The 18,862-nt window shown below is 49.2% G+C and overlaps 1 protein-coding gene across 3 annotated transcripts in view; it reads left to right on the top strand.

The window, feature by feature from the left end:
- Window positions 1-18,862, top strand: part of LOC142301941 (CD209 antigen-like protein A) — a 161,514-nt gene that overhangs the window by 65,395 nt on the left and 77,257 nt on the right. For all 3 annotated transcript variants that reach the window (XM_075342999.1, XM_075343000.1, XM_075343001.1), the window contains exons 4-5: window positions 762-860; window positions 8,758-8,799. In XM_075342999.1, the coding sequence (XP_075199114.1) occupies window positions 762-860; window positions 8,758-8,799 (141 nt within the window). The remainder of the gene's footprint in view (window positions 1-761; window positions 861-8,757; window positions 8,800-18,862) is intronic.

Below are 18,862 nucleotides of genomic sequence, written 5' to 3'. Positions count from 1 at the left end.
GTTGCTGGGCAGATTTAACCTTTAACTGCTTTAGGCCTGTTCTCCATCCCAACCCCAAACTAAGGGACCAGTGAGCAGTGACACCTAGTGGTGCCTGAACACAGTGCACCCAAGAACACATACATATATACAACATTTCCCATACATAAATACACAAAATAACCATAACGTCTTCGGGGGGGCGCAGGGCACTGGTCAACCTCCTACATGTATATGGTGCGGTGCGGTCAGATGGGCAAATCCAGATTGTGATTAGTGCGACCGCAATCCCCGCTATTCTAGCTTGATGGAAGTGGATGATGTCTTTACGTCAACCGCACAGTGGTCAACGTTTTGCACCTGAACAGGAGCGCCTCACTGGTGATGTATAAGTGAAGCCGACGACTGCACATTAAATGACTTCAAAGCTCGAAATCTCGGGCCTACATAGGCAATTACTTCACTTGTACATCACCAGTGAGCCGCTCCTGCACAGATGCCAGACGTCAACCACCATGGGGATGAAGTAGAGACGTCATCCACTTCCATCAAGGTAGAATAGGCGGCATTTGCAGGGATCGGTGCGGTGCTGATCGCAATCTGGATTTGCCCATTAGACCGGACAGTAGTCAGGGGCACTTGCGAGGAAATAAAGAGGTTATAGGAACCCTATGCTATGCATATGATTTTAAAGGCAATGGGCAGGGTTTATAACCAAAACAACTGGTGACAAGATCTCTTTAACTTTTTCTTGTGCTGATACTTTTATTGTTCATTTTCAGCAGTGTCAACAAGCAACACAAAATTACTGGCAGCACTGATCATTCTTATTATCATGTTCCTGATACTGAGCATTATCACAGGTCTCCTCTTTAAATACTGTAAGTATCAATAACACAACTTTGTTGCAGTTTTAGTTCAACAGTATTTATGGGTGAACCCCTGGATATTTGGGTTCGCCAGACCAGCACAGGAAAAAAAATCAGGTTAGGCAACCGAACTTGACTTCAAACTTGGCCCGAATAACGAACCCCATACAAGTCAATGGACACGAGACGTTCCGGGCTGTAAAATGCCCATGGTAAGAACTAGGGGGCTGCAAATGGACGTTAAATGGGAGTAATTGCAGGATAGTTATACATACAGTGTTTCCCACTGGATTACACTGCAGGCAGACTCTCTTCCGGGCCTGTTAATTTAGGTTCATCAATATTCACTGCTTCCCCCACCCATCCTCTGTGCCAGTGTCTGTGATTGGTTGCAGACTGCTATACACTCCCCCCACCCTGTGTCCACATCTGTGATTGGTTGCAGTCAGTTTGTTGTATAGTAGGGTAACGAAATAAATAATTAAAAAGAAAAAAGATGTAGGCTGCCACCATATTTTGATAGCCAGTGCGGGTAAAACAAGACCTACAAGCTGCAGCCCCCACCTGTGAACTTTACTGTGGTTAGATATCAAACTAGAGGTGAAAAAAAGATGTGGAGTCCACCCCCATATTGATATCCAGCCACAATAATAAAACAGACAGGTGGGAGCTTCAGGCAGACAATAACTGAGCCGCAGCTGTGAGCGAGTGGTGACGTATTGATGCGATATTGATGCTTTTTTTGCCAAGAGGTGCAGATTTGGTGCAGGAAATTGGTGTATACATTTCAGCACCAAATCTGCACCTCCTGGCAGAAAATGTGCACAAAAACTCAGATGTAATGCTGTTTTGGGGCGGTTTTTTGCCAGGAGATGCAAATTGTTGAAGAAATCTGGGGCATACATTTCTGAACCAAATCTACATCTCCCTACAGAAAACTGTCTACGAGCCCCCAGTGGTAAAAATGTATTTTTCTTACTTGAGACCCAAGTGACCTGACACGAAAGAGTGAGGACCAGATAAGGGAGAGCCGCCGAGGAATGGGGGCATCGTTTACATTAGGATGTACTCCATTGGCAGGCAGTGATATATCTAATTAGGGTGAGGGAAAAGAACCCCCCCCCTCCCCGTTTTTTGCCTCCTAATCTGACTATTTATCTGTTTTTGGCGCTTAGAGGCCTCAGAGTCTTTAAATTGGGCTCATAGTAACCTCCATGCTACCTGAGAATTTTTAGTCCACATTTGGTTTTTGTTTTTGTTTGGTTTTTAATGCATATAAATAAAGAATTTTTTTTTTAAAATAAGTAGGTATTTTCTGCCACAACAAGTGCAGGAAATTGGTGTATACATTTCAGCACCAAATCTGCACCTCCTGGCAGAAAATGTGCACAAAAACTCAGATGTAATGCTGTTTTGGGGCGTTTTTTTGCCAGGAGATGCAAATTGTTGAAGAAATCTGGGGCATACATTTCTGAACCAAATCTACATCTCCCAGCAGAAAACTGCACCAAAACGACATCAGAACCACGTTTTTTGTGCGCTTTTTTGCCAGCAGATGCAGCTTTAGTGTTGAAATTTATACACAAAATTTCTGCACCAAATCTGCATTTTCTGGCAAAAAACGCGATGCAGTTAGATGCAATATTGGGAGTGGGTTTTTTTGCCAGGAGAAGCAGATGCACAAAAAATTGCAGTTTTGGGACAGTTTTCTGCCAGCAGATGCAGATATGGTGCAGGAATGTCAAAACCTCATCTTTTATGCGATTTTCTGCCAGACAACGCAGATTTAGTGCTGAAATTTATACACCAAATTCCTGCACTAAATCTGCATCTGCTGGCAAAAATCGGCTTCAATATCAAATCAATACCGCATCGCATTTAGCTGCATTTTTTTGCTAGAAAATGCAAATTTGGTGCAGGAATTTGGTGTATAAATTCCAGTACCAAAACTGCATATCTTGAGAAAAAAAATGTTATTTTGCCAAGAGAAGGAGATCTCATTGAACTCCATGAGTTCACCTGAGGTGAGGTCTCTGAGTTCAGTGAGGTCAACTGAGGTGAGTTTACCTTCTGTCACAGGTGAAGGACCGTGGGAACCTCCAGCTGTGACTGCAGGTACACTCAATGATGTCACCACACACAGCTGTGGCTCAGTCAGTGTCTGCCTGGAGCCACAGCAGATGGTTTTCAAATGTGTCCGTACACTGCGACTTCAGTATGCAGCAGAGCCAAGATCCTTGTGGGACTTTGTATGGATAACATCGGATCTCCAACTTGGTACACAGGTACTTTGAAGTTTCTTCTTCTTTCGGGAGAGCTTTCACAAACTGCTTTATCAGTCTAAGCTTATATTGTAGTCATGGCAAGAAAACTTTAGTGGGATAAACTAAACTTTTTACAAAAATGTCCTTAAGTCCAGTTTGTAAAGATATTTTCATTGGCCAACTCATTTGGCTCTAGTGATGAGTTCTATCACAGCTGTCCCATGTCCCAGTAGCAGCTTTCAGACTCTTTTGGGATGAATCAACAAAGAGTCTCCACCCACTCACATCGTAGTCAGTTAGTTTTTTTCATCAGCCCAGGAACTTCACTACAATATACTAGAGCACCGTCTTGAGAAAAGTATGTAAGAAATTACATTTTTCTGCTTTTGTACCATGTAAACAGATACCAGGAGCTAGCAGGTTCTTTTCCTTTAGTCTAGAGCCTAAAGGTTCTGCAGAATGTTTCAGAAGGTCCAAGCAACTGACTAAATCATGGCTCATTGGGACTAGCATGAAAGTCTTCTTCAGAATTCTGCATTTCATGTTCTGAATCTTCTGAATCAGATGTATCTTCAAGTTTCTCAGGAGGTGAAGGTGAAGAGGACATTCCTGGACCATGAGGAACAGTGCAAATCGATCATAGGTAGAAATGAGCGGACTCGTGGATATTCAGGATCGACAAGTTCAGCCGGACTTAAAAAAAAGTTTGATTCAGGAACTGAACTTGACTCCGGAAAATGAAGAAGATACAAATTAATAATGGGGACCCAAACTTCCATGCTGTAAAATGGTTGTAGTAAAGGCTAGGGGTTGAAAAAGGAAGCTAAATGGGGGTAAGAGCAGGACACTTATTCATAGCTTGTTTCCCTGAAGATAAAACAACAATCAGACACTTTTCTGGTTGCTCATTAAACTACATGAATATTCCCTGCTTTTCCTACCCACCCTGTGTGCCAGCGTCTCTGATTGATTGCAGTCAGACTGCTATACACACCTCCTGCCGTCCACCCTCTGTGCCGCCTTCTCTAATCGGCTGCAGTCAGTCAGCTGTATTAGTGTAAAAATAAATAATTAAAAAAATGATGTGGTCTCCTACTCTTTGTTTGAGTGTGGGTAAAACAGACTGCTACTGTCTGCAACCCACTATGGCCTGCTTTACCTTGGCTGGTTATCAAAAATAGAAGGGATCCCACGTTGTTTTTTTTAACTGTTTAAATAAATTATTTTTAAAAATGGCATGGACTCTACCCTTTATTTGATAACCAGCCAAGGTAAAGCAGACCGCTGGGGGCTGGCATTATCAGGATGGAAGCCCCATGGTTATTTGGCCCTTTCCAGCCTAAAAATAGCAGCTCGCAACTGGTTCAGAAATGGCGCATCCATTGGATGCAATAAATCTGGCTTTTTACCTGGCTCTTCCAAATTCCTCTGAGTGACATCAAGCCCAGAGGTTAGTAATAGGTGAGTGTCTATCAGACACCCCCATTACTAGCCTGGTAAGTGAATGGTTAAAAAAGATGCACACATTAAAAAAATAATTTATTTGAATAAAGACTCCTCCACACACCCTCATTCACCAATTTATTAAATAAAAAAAAATTCATAGAACTTCCGACGATAATCCAACAGGTAATGTCCCACAACATCCATTCATTCCTATGGAGTCTCATTCTGAAGAAGTTCTCCAAGGCTCCATAGATTACTATCAGTGAGCACTAGCCCTGGATGTTCCAATGGACACTAACATCAGTAACCTGATATTATATAACCTCACCACTTGTGGGAAACACCAGGTCTGGCACTGGCAGCTGTGTGACCAGGCAAGAGAGGTTATGACATCAGTAACCTTATATGACCTCACTGCTCTCGCCGGGTATTGTGGTTGCACAGGGAAACGCCAGACCCAGAGTTTCCCACGAGCAGTGAGGTTATGTAAGGTTACTGTCACGTCTCCACCGGAGTCAACTTCTGCTTCGATCACCAGATGCCGCCGCATCACCACTGAGAGCGGCGCTGGGGACGAGGGAGCAGTCAGTAGCTCTGCTGGGTGCAGGCTCCACTCATCTATTAAAGGGAACCTGTCACCAGAATTTTCGCAATTAAACTAAAATAATCCCCCTTTGCAGCTCCTGGGCTGCATTCTAGAAAGGTTCCTCTTGCTACTGTGCCCCCTGCAGACCTAAATAAAGACTTTACAAAATCTTACTTTTTGCTAAGGTAATGATGGTTTATGGTCACGGGGGCGGGCTGTTTTTCGTCCGTTATCCCCCTCCTGCCGCTCTTCGCCGTCCCCCATCGTTCATTTGCATACATGATGCCACCGCCCTCATGTAACGCAGTTCGCCTGAGTTCTCGCCCAGTGGCACTAGCGCGGGGCTGAGCATTGAGCACATTGCGCGCGCTGGTGAGGTTATTGCGCAGGCGCAAGATTATGGGCGGCGCTGTGAATGTCATCACCAGCGTCATCCAAGTACCCGCCCATAATCTTGCGCCTGCACAATAACCTCACCAGCGCTCGCAATGTGCACAATGCAGACGCAAGATTATGGGCGGGTACTTGGATGACGCTGGTGATGACATTCACAGCGCCGCCCATAATCTCGCACCTGCGCAATAACCTCACCAGCGCTCGCAATGTGCTCAATGCTCAGCCCCGCACTAGTGCCACTGGGCATGCACGAGAACTCAGGCTCATAATTATTAATTATTAAATTAAAAGGTTCCCTCCAGATCATAGGCTCGCCAAAACAAAAGCTCTTTCTTCCCTTTTGACCATTGTCGTACTTCTACATAAACAGAACACACCATGTGGAGCTCACGACTTGTCCTGATCACCTAGTTTTACATCAATGTATGCATGATACACTCTTCTAACAAAGTCTATACTGTTCCTACGTTGTTTCTTCCCTACAAAACAACAAAAACTGTAGCAAAAGTTGTTAGGTAAACTTCAACACCCCCTTATAGCCATTTTGATCACGTTGTTAGAAGCAGAAGCCTAATCCACTATAACCACTAAATACTGAACGTGGTAAGAACTCTGAAAGTCTTCCTTTGCTCTCTATGGCAACCAATCACAGGTCAGCTTTCATTTCTTATACTGCTGAGGTAAAAAGAAAGCTATGCTCTCGTTGGATGTTATGGACACTACCACATTCTTTTTAAAACTGGGGTAAGAAAATCGTTTCTGCCCACAGCAGCCAATTGCAACACAGCATTTATTAATTTCTAACCAATCTAATGACACCAAAATCATCCATAAAAGGACACGCAAAGGGGTCAAGGTATCTTGCACGAAAAAGCCTACGGCGTCAGTATTTGTGAAAAAACTTGTATGTGGCAGAATTTTTTTTATATTTGTACTGAGCTCAGCGATTTAAATTGTATAAAAATGACTCCTTACTTTTAGGCCCGTTTCACACGTCAGTGAAAAACACTGCCGTTTTTCACTGGCGTGTAAAACACGCACATGTCCCTCCGTGTGCCGTGAATTACGGCACACGTGGGTTGTCTATGTGCAATCCGGGCTACGTTCTCCGTGGCCTGTGATTGCACTTAGAGATTAACTCACCTGTGCGCGCTCCCGCTCTCCATGGTGCTGATCGCTCCCGCAGTGCAGCATCCGGCTGGCACTGACCCCTGCTCAGAAGCAGCAGGCTGCACGGGCTGCAGAGGACATCGCTGGAGCCGGGTGAGTAAAAATGATTTTTATTTTAAAAGCACGTTTTTTTCTGGCACGTGTTTCACGGACCACACCACTGCGTGCTCCGTGGGACATCAGTGATGCCAGAAAAAAATGGACATGTCTCCGTGCGGTAATCACGCACACGCGGGTACGCTGCACGGAGACACGTGCAGTGAAAAATCACTGATTTGTGAGCAGACCAATTCATGGGTCTGCGTATGTCAGTGATTCTGGTACGTTTAAAAAAAAGCACAAACGTACCAGAATCACTGACATGTGAAAGGGGCCTTAAAAAAAATACCCTTGCAGTCCTATTAATTCTGGCCTTTGTGGATTTCCTTTTTGAAAGCAAGCCATAAGAAGTCCCATTTGCAGTTTGCAAAAAGCCATGTAGGGGGACAACTAGCATGTGGAAGAAGATGCTCTGGTCATATGGGACCAATAAAGAACTTTTTGGGCTAAATGCAAAATGTTACGTGTGGCAGAAAACTAACACTGCACATCACCCTGAAATCACCATCCCCACTGTCATACATGGTGGTCGCAGCATCATACTATGGGGAAGCTTTTCTTCAATAGGGTCAGGAAGCTGGCCAGAGTTGATGGAAGATGGATGAAGCTAAATACATGGCAATCCTGGAAGAAAACCTGTTAGAGTCTGCAGAAGACTTGAAACTGGTATGTAGGTTCCAGCAGTACAAGGACCCTAAACATCCTGCCAGAGCTACATTGAAGGGTTTAGATCAGAGCACATTCATGTGTGTGAACGGCCCAGTCACAGTTCAGAGCTAAATCCCATTGAGAATTGTCTTGAAAATTGCTGTTTACAGACATCATCCAATCTCACTGAGCTAGAGCAAAGAAGAATGGGACATGTCACCTCTAGATGTACAAAGCTGGAAGAGACAAACTCCAGAAAGCTTGCAGCCATAATTGTGGCAAAAGGTTGTCCTACAGTTGACTTAGGGGGCTTGTCACAATTTTTAGATTTACATTTTTAAAATAGAAAATCTTTTATAATTTCCTTTACCTTCACAAATACTTGCTACTTTGTGTTGGGATAGCTCATAAAGTCCCAGTATTATACATTTAGTTTTTTTTGTTTCAAAGTGAAAAAATGTGGAGAAATGTCACTGGGTATGAATACTTTTTAAAACACTTTAATATTATCAATGATTATGAAAAGCACACAAAATACCTAAGGCCCCGATACACATTAGATATCAGTCCACTATCACTTCCATCTTCTCCATAAACAAGACACTCCATTTGGCTGGGTGCTCCTGTGTTCTCTATGAGAGTTGCTGGCTTATCTCTCCAACAAATAAAAGTATCAGCTTCTGAAAATGAAAAATGCTGGAAGACAAGAGGGAGAGCAAATAAGGGTCTTATCCGAGGGATGAAGGAAAGTGAAGAACTTAGGAAGCTCATCTTTGTAGGTTGAGGAAGTCAAAACCAACTGTAAAAGCCCTAGGTACACGGCTGCTGTAGGCCCACTCGGAAGGAAAGATAAGCAATGAAAAGACTGGGTATTGAAGCCGCGTCGCTGTGATGAAAAACCAGTCCAGGTTATTGGAATTGTGATTTATTTCTATGCGTTTTGGAGAGATCCTTCTCCATCTTCTGGAAAAATCATATGTGATTTCTTCTTAAAGATGGAGAAGGATGTCTATGAAATGCATAGAAATAAACCACAATTCCAATAACCTGGACTTGTTTTCATCACGGCGGCGCGGCATCAATACCCTGTCTTTTCATTGCCTATCTCTGCTTTTGAAATTCAGCAGGTCGGTTTCTTCTCTACCCTGATATCATATGTCGGGGAGATTCAGGAGGCCCTTATACAGATTAGCCTGTGGACTGTACCTACCAATAAGGGTGGGTCTGACCCACTTTAGTCTAATGTGTATAATGGTCGTAAGAATTAGCTGAATCTGTCATCTCACTATGTTTCCCACAGATTTGGCAATTAATGAAGAGATGTCAGAGCTAAAGAATCACGGTAAGTATCCTTCACCTAAAAATAAGCTTTCTCATATATTACTTGGTATTGTCAAATTGAACTATTACAGTCTTCTCTTATTTAATGTAAAGAAATGTGTAATGGTAGTATGATCTCTGTTTAATTATTCTGGAAGGTCTAAGCAAGGACAAGCATGGACCCCACTAGGGTCTAACGTACAAAACAATGGGTAATGGCGAGTCTTGTGCCGTTCCACTATCTGCTCCGCTGACCTCCCACCACCCCTCTCCCTTCCAAAATAACAGACAAAACACAGGTATGGATAAAATCAGCCACAGAGCCTTTTATTAACAAACAGCAATTAGAATAATAACTTTCATGGAGAGGAAGATGGTCCTCTAAGGGTATGTTCACACATGAGGTTTTTGCTGTGTGGCACAATCTGGCGCTTTGTAGAAAAAATGCATCCTTTTTTTGCCGCCGGATGCGTTTTTTTCCTCATAGACTTTTATTAGCGCCGGATTGCGCCACATGGCCTCGCGTTGCGTCCGTTTTTTGCCGGATGCGGCATATTTAGCTGATGCGGCAGCCGGATGAAACGATCAAGTGAACGTTTTTGTCTGCGGCGAAAAAAATGCATCGGCGCGATGCGGCGCGATTTCCGATGCAAGCCTATGGATGCCGGATGTGGCGTCCTACGGCAAAAAACGCATCCGGCCGCCAGATGCGTTTTTTTGAACTGCGCATGCTCAGTATCAAGCCGCATCCGTCAAAAAACGGACGGGCTGCATGGAAAAACTTATGCAACAGATCCGTTTTTTTCCCCGCATCCGTTGCATAGGTTTTTGAGCCGGATTGTGCCTGATGCAAAAAACTGATGTCTGAACATAGCCTTAGCCCAAAAATACCTTACAGGTGACCTATAACCTAAACTTAGGCTGAATTTCCTCAAGCCGTTTAAGCACCTGTTAGCCAACTCACCTCTGTCACCCTAAATACAAAATTCTGTGTACTCCCTAACTCTTGTCAAGGGAGTTCATTTACACATAACCACTTGACTGCATTCGACTTGAGGGGTCTAGAACAAATCCACAAATAACAACATCCACCAACTTTGCGGACCTTCACCCCCATGCCAAGCTGCTATGACAGATAAATTGGACAATACATAGCAACCCATTATCATTCCTGAACCTAATTCCAGCCATTACTGAGCCAAAATGTAGTCCACCATACCAACTCAATGCCACCAAATAAAGAGAGGGTGGGTGGGAGATTCTTAGCTGGGTGGTGCCTAAAAGGGCTGACCTTATAAGATGGACACTCCATTATATAACCTATTGCTTACTTCTCCCCCTTAAGAACAAACCCCAAGCCCATAATGACCTCCCCTTTCCATCTCATAATTAACCCTTATCATGCCAAGCTTCTTTAATAGCACCATTTCCCACCTCAAATCCTGTCACGTCGGCCTCCCATATATGCTGTGCCCCCAGTACGGCCTTACTTGACAGACCTCTAGTGACACTCTGAAGGAAATACCATTATTTGAGCAATACAAAGCTTTTTATGTGTTCTCTGTATGACTATATTGTATGGGAATTGTATGGCAGTGTTTTTTTATCAATTTTTCTTCCTTTCACACTTTTTCAAAGCTTTCTCAGACCTACGGTATATCCAGCCTCGTTTTTTAATGTTTAAATTACAACATTCCTGGTGGTCAAGGGTACTAGATAAACACATATAAAGTAGAGAGGTCCGGCTCAATTAACAAATTATCAGATACTTCTTTGCAGTGCTCTTTTTGTAAAAAAATATTTGCTGGTACGCATCTCTGAGACAAGGAGCGGGGGGGGGTGTTTGGGGGTGCTGTCAGGCGCGCTGACTGCCAACATTGAGTAGCAGGGCTGCGGCGGGGTGTGCCGGTGCCAGTGGAGAGAGTGGACGATCACGTGAGCACAAGTATGGGATTTTATACTTCTGGCCTCATTCTGATTTGATGTTTTGATGTGTCCGGCCTCGGTCAATTCATTTTCATTGAGCATGTCTGTTCAGCACGTGACCACATCTATGTAAATCGCATACTTGCAGCTTCATAACCTCCCACTCTCACCGGCGGCACCAGAGAATCCTGACAGCGTGCAGTGTGCACACTGTGAGAATTCAGAAGGCTGCAGTCACAGAGTGACACAAGGAGTGACTGCAGACTCATCACAAATTTGGACAACCCCTTTAATGCTCCTAACAACATAAATAAAAACATAGTAACCCTTAACTTGTCAGACGGCACAAGACTTTATTAAAGAGATTGTCCACTACTTTAACATTAATGACCTTTCCTTAGGATAGGTCACCAATGTCTGACTGGTCGGGGTCCGGCACCTGGCAACACCACCAATTCCCTACTCTAGGTGTCGGTGGTGGCAGCTGGCCGAAAGTGCTCGGTTCTGGATCTGCTCCGTCTTCTGATAGTGGCAGCAGTCTCCTATTAAAATCAATGAGGTGGATGTGCAGTACCCGGCCGCGGACACCATCAGAGGACGGAGCAGATCCAGAAATAAGCATTTCCGGACACCTGCACCATAATCAGCTGATCAGTGGGGGTCCCATTGCGCTCACATCAGAAGCAATGCGCAAGTGGGACCAAGGCCTAATGATAAGACATAATCAGTATCACAAATAAACATTAACATTCAGGTACCTTATAGATCACGTTGTCTCTGAGTCGTTTATTTCTATTCTTCATCTTGTCCTGACGCCATGATGACTTTTCACATTCACATCTCGTCTCTGCAGATTTCCATCTTCTCCGGTCTCCTGCAGCACATCCCGACACGCTGCCCCTAAAATAGCAGAATGATTATAATACTTCTACTTAAAAATATCTGCCGTACACTGTGCCCCAGAATAAATAATGGCCGCTCACAGTATTCTCTGCACAAAATATGACCCACACTGTCCCTCTTATGGTACATGGCCTATATATTCCTACTTTTTACAGTGTCCTTTACACTGTGTCCCCTTATACAGTTGTCGCGGGCGGGGAGGGTACGCTGCGCTCACCACGCTCGGGTCCGGCGCTGCTGCTGCTTGCTGCTCGGTGGCTCGAGCGGTGGGCCTGATCCGGGGACTCGAGCGGCGCTCCTTACCCGTGAGTGAAAGGGGATAGCTTTTGGGATTGGGAAGTCGGTCCGTGACGCCACCCACGGTGTGTGGTGAGGTTGGGGACACCACCGCTGCTCTGGACGGGGATCCCGGGAGTGATGACAGGGAGCAGCCGAGATGTTTCTCTCCCCTCCGTGGGTAGGGGGATTTGGTGGTCCCGGGGCCCGGTGATGGTGACTGGGAGGTGGATGGCAGGGTCTGGTGAGGTGCAGGGTTGCGGGGGCAGCGCGGTGCCAGACGGCACGGTGGTACTCACTCAGTCAGTAACGTACACGGAGTCTCTGGTAAAACAAACGGCTGGATGGACGGGTTCCACAGGCGGCTGCTGTGGTCACTCCCGGTAGGTTGGCGGTGACTGCCTCTCCCTGTACCTGTGATCTGTTTTCGGCTCCGATGGCTTCCCACCGGTAACCCGCTCCCCAGCGGTGTATTTGCTAGAGGAGCCCCTTTTGCCCACAGGCTCTGGCCCTGGGAACTCTAGCTGTGGCGATAGCTGTATTTCCCTTCACGGTTGAGCGGTTGCCTTCAGTCGGGTCTTTGCTGCTGGGAAACCTAAGAGGTTCCCGTCGCTGACGGATTTGACCGGTTTAACGGCGACTCCAAGCCTGGTCGGGGTCTGTAGGCCCTGCCGAATGGTGCTGGCTTCTCTTCGCTCCCCGGTTCGGTACCGACGGGCCACTGCCCAACCCCGGTCCTTATGGTTGTGCGTCAATCGGCCTCTCCTGCAAACGGTCACCACCGTCTGCCAACATTGCTCTCAGGTGCCCGGGCCACGTACCCGGACACGGTCAGTCTGCTCCACTACCACTTCACTCCTCTCCTTTCACTTTCCCTCACTGTTATGTTCTGTTCTGACTTCCTTTCCCGCCTCCAGGACTGTGAACTCCTCAGTGGGTGGGCCCAACTGCCTGGCTCCACCCCACCTGGTGTGGACATCAGCCCCTGGAGGGAGGCAACAAGGATTTGTGTGTGTGACTGATGTGCCTAACCGGGGTGTGGGGTGTGTTGTTGCAGTACCTGTGACGTCCTGGCTTGTCCAGGGCGCCACATTCCCCCTTGGTTAAATGCAGACCGTCCATCACCGGTTTTATTTTCACAAAATCTGTAAAAAAACGGTAGAAAACATGTAAAAACATAAGCATTTTATAAACTTCCCTTATGGGAGGCACTTTCTTAAACGTTACTAACATTTTTATTAACGGTAACGGCTTCCGCACTCCCCCCGCCCAAACAACCTGGCCCTGATGCTGACCCTAAGAAGTGGGCAGCACCCCTTGCCCCAGTCCAGAACCAAGTTGCCCGAGCGGGTACGGTCTCTTTCAGGGGACCCACGTCCATGGGGAACCCCTGACCCCCGGAGGATCGCCACCGGTTTCGGTAGTGGCGGGCCTGGGCCATCCCTTCCCTCCAGGCCCATCCTCCCAAATCAGCCTCTCCAGAGGCAGTCACGGAATAAAGCCAACATTTATTTACACGCCACAAGTTTGTGGTTGCCCTGCAAGTTCTCGGGCTTGTCCGTAAGCAGTTCCTTACGCAAACGGTTGCAAATCAGATGAACTTCTCGGTTGATTACTTTTCTTATCATTCGGTTACATATTCACACATTCAACAGATCACACCCCTAAATGGTAGTCTCCCTGTACCTAAGCGGGGGTCGACCTAGGTTGGGACTTGTGGACCTACGTGGCCCAATATCTGTGGTGGTAGGAAGTGAGGCAGAGGACACAGCTAGTTCCTCCCCCCGGCTATCGTGTGGGGCAGGCAGAGGCATAGGGGAGCTGGGTACAGGCACATCCCTGGGCGCTGGGTCATTAACGGCCACTTCCATCTCTTTTTCCTCCACGGGTTGTGGGAACAGTATTACTGGAAGAATCACTGCGCCGTTCTGTGTAGGCCAATCGACCGGGAAATCGCCCATCATGGTGTGGATTACCCCTTTTTCCTTCTCCTCAGCCGGTTCGGTGGCCGGGGCTTCAGTTGCCATCCTCAATGGGGGTGGACACCTCTTCAGGTGGTCTCGGGAAACCGTGGCCAAAGTTTTCCCCTGGTCACGGTTGATCTGGTAGGCTTTCCCATTCTCCCAATCGGTGGGTTGTATCACATACGGGGTCTTCTCCCTTTGATCGTCCAGCTTATGGGTCTTTCGCTTCAAGACTACATCCCCAGGCTGAAAGGGACCTGCCGGTGCCTTCTTGTTGAAGCACTGCTCCTGCTGCCTCCGACTCCGACACAAGTTCTTTTCCACATAGTCCTGGACCTGTCGGTACTGCGCTCTTCACCGAGCGTGCCATCCTGCAGTCAAAGGGAGTGAATCTGGGGCCTCCAAACCCATTTCTAGGTCCACTGGCAGTCGACCGGGCCGAGCTCTCATCAGGTACGCCGGTGTGCATTTCGTAGAGCTGGAAGGGATGTTGTTGTACATATCGACCAGGTCAGGTAGCTTCTCTGGCCACAGATTCCGCTCTTCCAGCGGTAGCGTCTTGAGGTCGAGGGCAACCAGCTCCAGCGGTTGATGCGTAATGATTGGGCGTAGAGGGGCCTTCTGGCTGGCCTCGTCCCTTCTTCTCAGTGCGCAGGGACCGCATTCTCGGCACCAGGCCTCCACAGATTCCCGCATCCCACTCCAATAGAACCGCTCCCTCAACCGCATTTCCAGCTTCTTCCACCCGAAGTGCCCGGCACCGTCATGGTATGCCTGTAGGACAATGGGCACGTTAGCCTGGGAAATCACCAGCTGGCAAACCTTCTCATGGGTCTTCAGGTTGATCAACTCCCGATACAACTTCCCTTGGTGCAGGTACGGCCGGATTCATTCCCGCCACAGGCGTTGGGCCTCGGCAGGGGCGACAGGGTCTATCCCAGCAGAGCCCTGTTCCACCAGGGTCTTGACCAAGCGGACAGCAGGTGCCTGGTCTTGAGCTTCTTGCCACCCCTGATTGGGCAGCGGGTCTAGGTTCACCTGTTGCTGATGGACACGCAACTTCTCAACTAGCGGCCGGTGAAACGCAGGCAACTCGATCTCTTCGAGGTCATCATCATCCAGCCTGTCTTCCGACAGGTGGGGCATCCGGGAGAGGGCATCAGCATTAGCATTTGTATGGCCGGCCCAGTATTTGATGGTGAAGTCGTAATTGGCTAGCCTGGCCACCCACTGCTGCTCCAATGCACCCAGCTTAGCTGTATCCAGATGGGTTAGTGGGCTATTGTCCGTGTAAGCGGTGAACTTGGCTGCTGCTAGGTAATGGCGGAACCGCTCGGTGATAGCCCACACCAGTGCTAAGAGCTCGAGCTTGAAAGAGCTGTAGTTCTCAGGGTTCCTTTCAGTAGGTCGGAATTTTCAGCTGGCATAAGCGATCACCTTCTCCCTTCCGTCTTGGACCTGGGATAATACCGCCCCCAAGCCCACAATGCTGGCATCGGTGTAGAGGATGAATGGGAGGCTGTAGTCGGGGTACGCTAGGATTTCTTCCCCGGTCAAAGCCGTCTTCAGCTGGCGGAAGGATTCTTCATGTTTTTCCTCCCACGCCAACGGGGTTCCAGGAGGTCTACCACCCTTAGTCTGTCCCACAAGGAGGTCTTGCATGGGGGCAGCCATTTTCGTGTACCCCTTAATGAAGCGGCGGTAGTAGCCCACCAGACCCAGGAACTGTCTCACCTCCCTCACCGTGGTCGGTCTCGGCCAGTCTTGTATGGCAGTGATCTTCTCTGGGTCTGGGGCGACGCCTTCCGTGCCCACCACATGTCCGACGTACTGCACCCTGGGCTTCAACAGGTGACACTTGGAGGGTTTCAATTTCATCCCATACTTGGCAAGGGACGCGAACACCTCAGCTAGGTGCTCCAGGTGGGCTTCATACGTCTGTGAGTACACAATTACATCGTCCAGGTACAACAAGATGGTCTCAAAATTCAGATGTCCCAGATAGCATTCCATTAGCCGTTGGAAGGTTCCAGGGGCGTTGCACAGCCCGAACGGCATGCTGTTGAACTCGCAGAGTCCCATGGGAGTAGCGAAGGCGGTCTTCTCACGGTCTTCGGGCGCCACGGCCACCTGCCAATACCCGCTGGTGAGGTCAAGGGTAGAGAAGTAGTTAGCGGTTCTTAGCATGGTCAGAGATTCTTCAATACGGGGCAGAGGATAGGCATCTTTATGCGTTATCTGGTTGATCTTCCGGTAATCCACACACATTCTCATGGTGCCATCCTTTTTCTTGACCAGCACCAGCGGAGCTGCCCAGGGACTGCAGCTATCCCGAATAACCCCCGCCTCTTTCATGTTCTTCAACATGTCTTTGGCGCATTGATAGTGTGCGGGCGGGATAGGTCTATACCTCTCCTTAATGGGGGGGTGTTTACAGGAGGGGATGAAGTGTTGGACCTTTCTAATCCGCCCAAAATCTAGCAGGTGTTTGCTGAAAACTTGCTCGTATTCTTGCACTACCCGGTATACCCCGTCTCTGTGATGTGTGGGGGTATCGTCAGTGCCTACGTGTAACTCTCGACACCACTCATCTAACTGTTCAGGGGACGTGTGGTGACTGGCGGAAGGCGGGGAGGTCGGGGAAACGGCCTCTTGGATGGCGTGGGGATCCAGGGTAAGCAGCTTGGCAAGGGTAGCGTACCGGGGAAGCCTAACCTCCTCCTCCCCACAGTTTAACACCCTCACGGGCACTCTCCCCTTCTTAACGTCAACCACTCCCCGGGTGGCCATTACAGTGGGCCAGTGTTCGGAGGGCATGGGCTCTACCATGGCCGGGTAATCACGTCCCTGGGGACCTACCGCTGCCCTACACCAAATCACCATTTCGCTCCGGGGAGGCACAATTAAAGGGGCCACATCCATCACTCTCACTCCCCCAATCTCTCCTCACGCAGAGTTCACTTGCTGCCGATACATCAAGGCCCGAATCTCGCGCTGCACAGCCCTCTGTCGGCCTCCTGCTGCGGTGGCGGCCAGCTGTTGTAGTAGGGTCAGCACCTCACTCATGCAATGCTCCATTACATTCGTTCCTAGCACTACCTTTGGATCATGATCGCTGGGGTCATTCATTATCACGAACATTCCTTGGTGCTGCAGCTTGGTCCGCCCCACAGTCATAGCCACTCGTTTGTACCCCACTTGCGTCAAGGGGAGGCCATCAGCGGCGATCAATGTCATGCTGCCATCTGGAGGGGCAAGTTCATTATCCCCCCAATACAGTTGATACAGTGTATATGGCATCGTGGTTACCTGAGATCCAGTGTCCAGGAGCGCCATCAGCGGGACGCCGTCCACGGCCAGAGGGATGATGGGGAGGGCCCCGATGAACCGGTCCCGCCAGTCGGGGGGGCCACTGGGTTCTACTCCTGAGGATTGGCCCTTGGCCCCAGGGGTTGCTCGTTTAACGGACACCGTCGGGAGTAGTGGCCGGGCTTGCTGCACCTGTAACAGATCGGAGGTCCATACCGTGGATCATTAGCCCTCCTCCGCTGCATCCAAGGGACGTCTTCTGGGCGGTCGGCGAGCTGTACCCCCCCCCCCCAAGGGCCTGGGTCTCGTTGGAGGCTGAAGTGCGGCGAGGATTTTGGCGAGGTCTCCATCCATGCGATGGACTTGGGCAGCCAGTTCCTCCATCATTCCACCAGAATTTGCAGGCGCTGCGGGAGCTGGGGGAGAAGGGGCTACCACGATGGGAGCCGTCTCAGCTGGCCACGGGGCCGCTCCAGGGACATCGGACGCCAGGGGCTGCAGAGCTTTAAAGGCCCGTTCTTTCAACATGGCAAAGTCCACATCAGGGTGCTCTAAGGCCCACAGCCGAAGCTGTTTGCGGTCCTCCGGGGATCTCATCCCCTGCACGAACTGCTCTACCAGCATTTTGTTTCTGTCAGCATCATTGATGGTATCCACCCGCTTCAGCGTATGGAGAGAAGTTTGCAGACGCAGGGCATAGTCTCTAATACTGTCGGTAGGCCGCTGTCGGCATTGGTAAAACTGCATTCGCAGCTCAGCTCCGGTGCGAGTCTCAAAGGCAATCTGTAGCTTTTCAAAGATAGCGGCCACGGAGGACTGGTCCCCCTCGGCCCAGGTCTCCGTCTCCTGCCCTGCTCAGCCGCGCCAGTTAGCTGCCCCAGCACTACCGCTGCACGCTGCTTATCAGTCAGGGGATACAGTTCTAGGAGAGGGCTAAGCTTCTTCCGGAAAACCTGCAAAGTGTCAGGTTTCCCGTCATACTGCGGCAGCCAGGCAGCTCCGGGCACATAGGGCAAGGAGAACGGCATCACCTGAGCAAGGGCGGGGGCCGCGGCCCCTCCCGCTCCTTCGGCCGGCGCACGGCCGGGCCCATTCCCATCCACAGGCACTCCTGCGGCTACGTTTACCGCTCCTCCAGCGGCTCCGTCGGTCGCAGACATCTTGTTTCCGTCCCCCCTTGGTTTCTTTCCGGCACCTCCTCTTCAGGGGCGGAGCTTCGGCCTTCGCGCCTCCACTGCTCGGGAAGACGCTCGAGCGGGGAACTTTTCGCACCCAAGATGGCGGCTTCTGAAAATTTTCGGCCGGACACCTCCGGCGGGACACAAGGCGCACTTCTACCAGGCGGTAGAACGGTAAGATCCTGTTCGTGATGCCAAGTTGTCGCTGGTGGGGAAGGTACTCTGCGCTCACCACTCTCGGGTCCGGCGCTGCTGCTTGCTGCTCGGTGGCTCGAGCGGTGGGCCTGATCCGGGGACTCGAGCGGCGCTCCTTGCCCGTGAGTGAAAGGGGATAGCTTTTGGGATTGGGAAGTCGGTCCGTGACGCCACCCACGGTGTGTGGTGAGGTTGGGGACACCACCGCTGCTCTGGACGGGGATCCCGGGAGCGATGACAGGGAGCAGCCGAGATGCTTCTCTCCCCTCCGTGGGTAGGGGGATTTGGTGGTCCCGGGGCCCGGTGATGGTGACTGGGAGGTGGATTGCAGGGT

Source organism: Anomaloglossus baeobatrachus, chromosome 4, assembly GCF_048569485.1.
Source record: "Anomaloglossus baeobatrachus isolate aAnoBae1 chromosome 4, aAnoBae1.hap1, whole genome shotgun sequence".
Taxonomy (NCBI): domain Eukaryota; kingdom Metazoa; phylum Chordata; class Amphibia; order Anura; family Aromobatidae; genus Anomaloglossus; species Anomaloglossus baeobatrachus.
The sequence above is the reverse complement of the archived record's forward strand: the minus strand, read 5'-3'. Positions and strand labels throughout refer to the sequence as shown.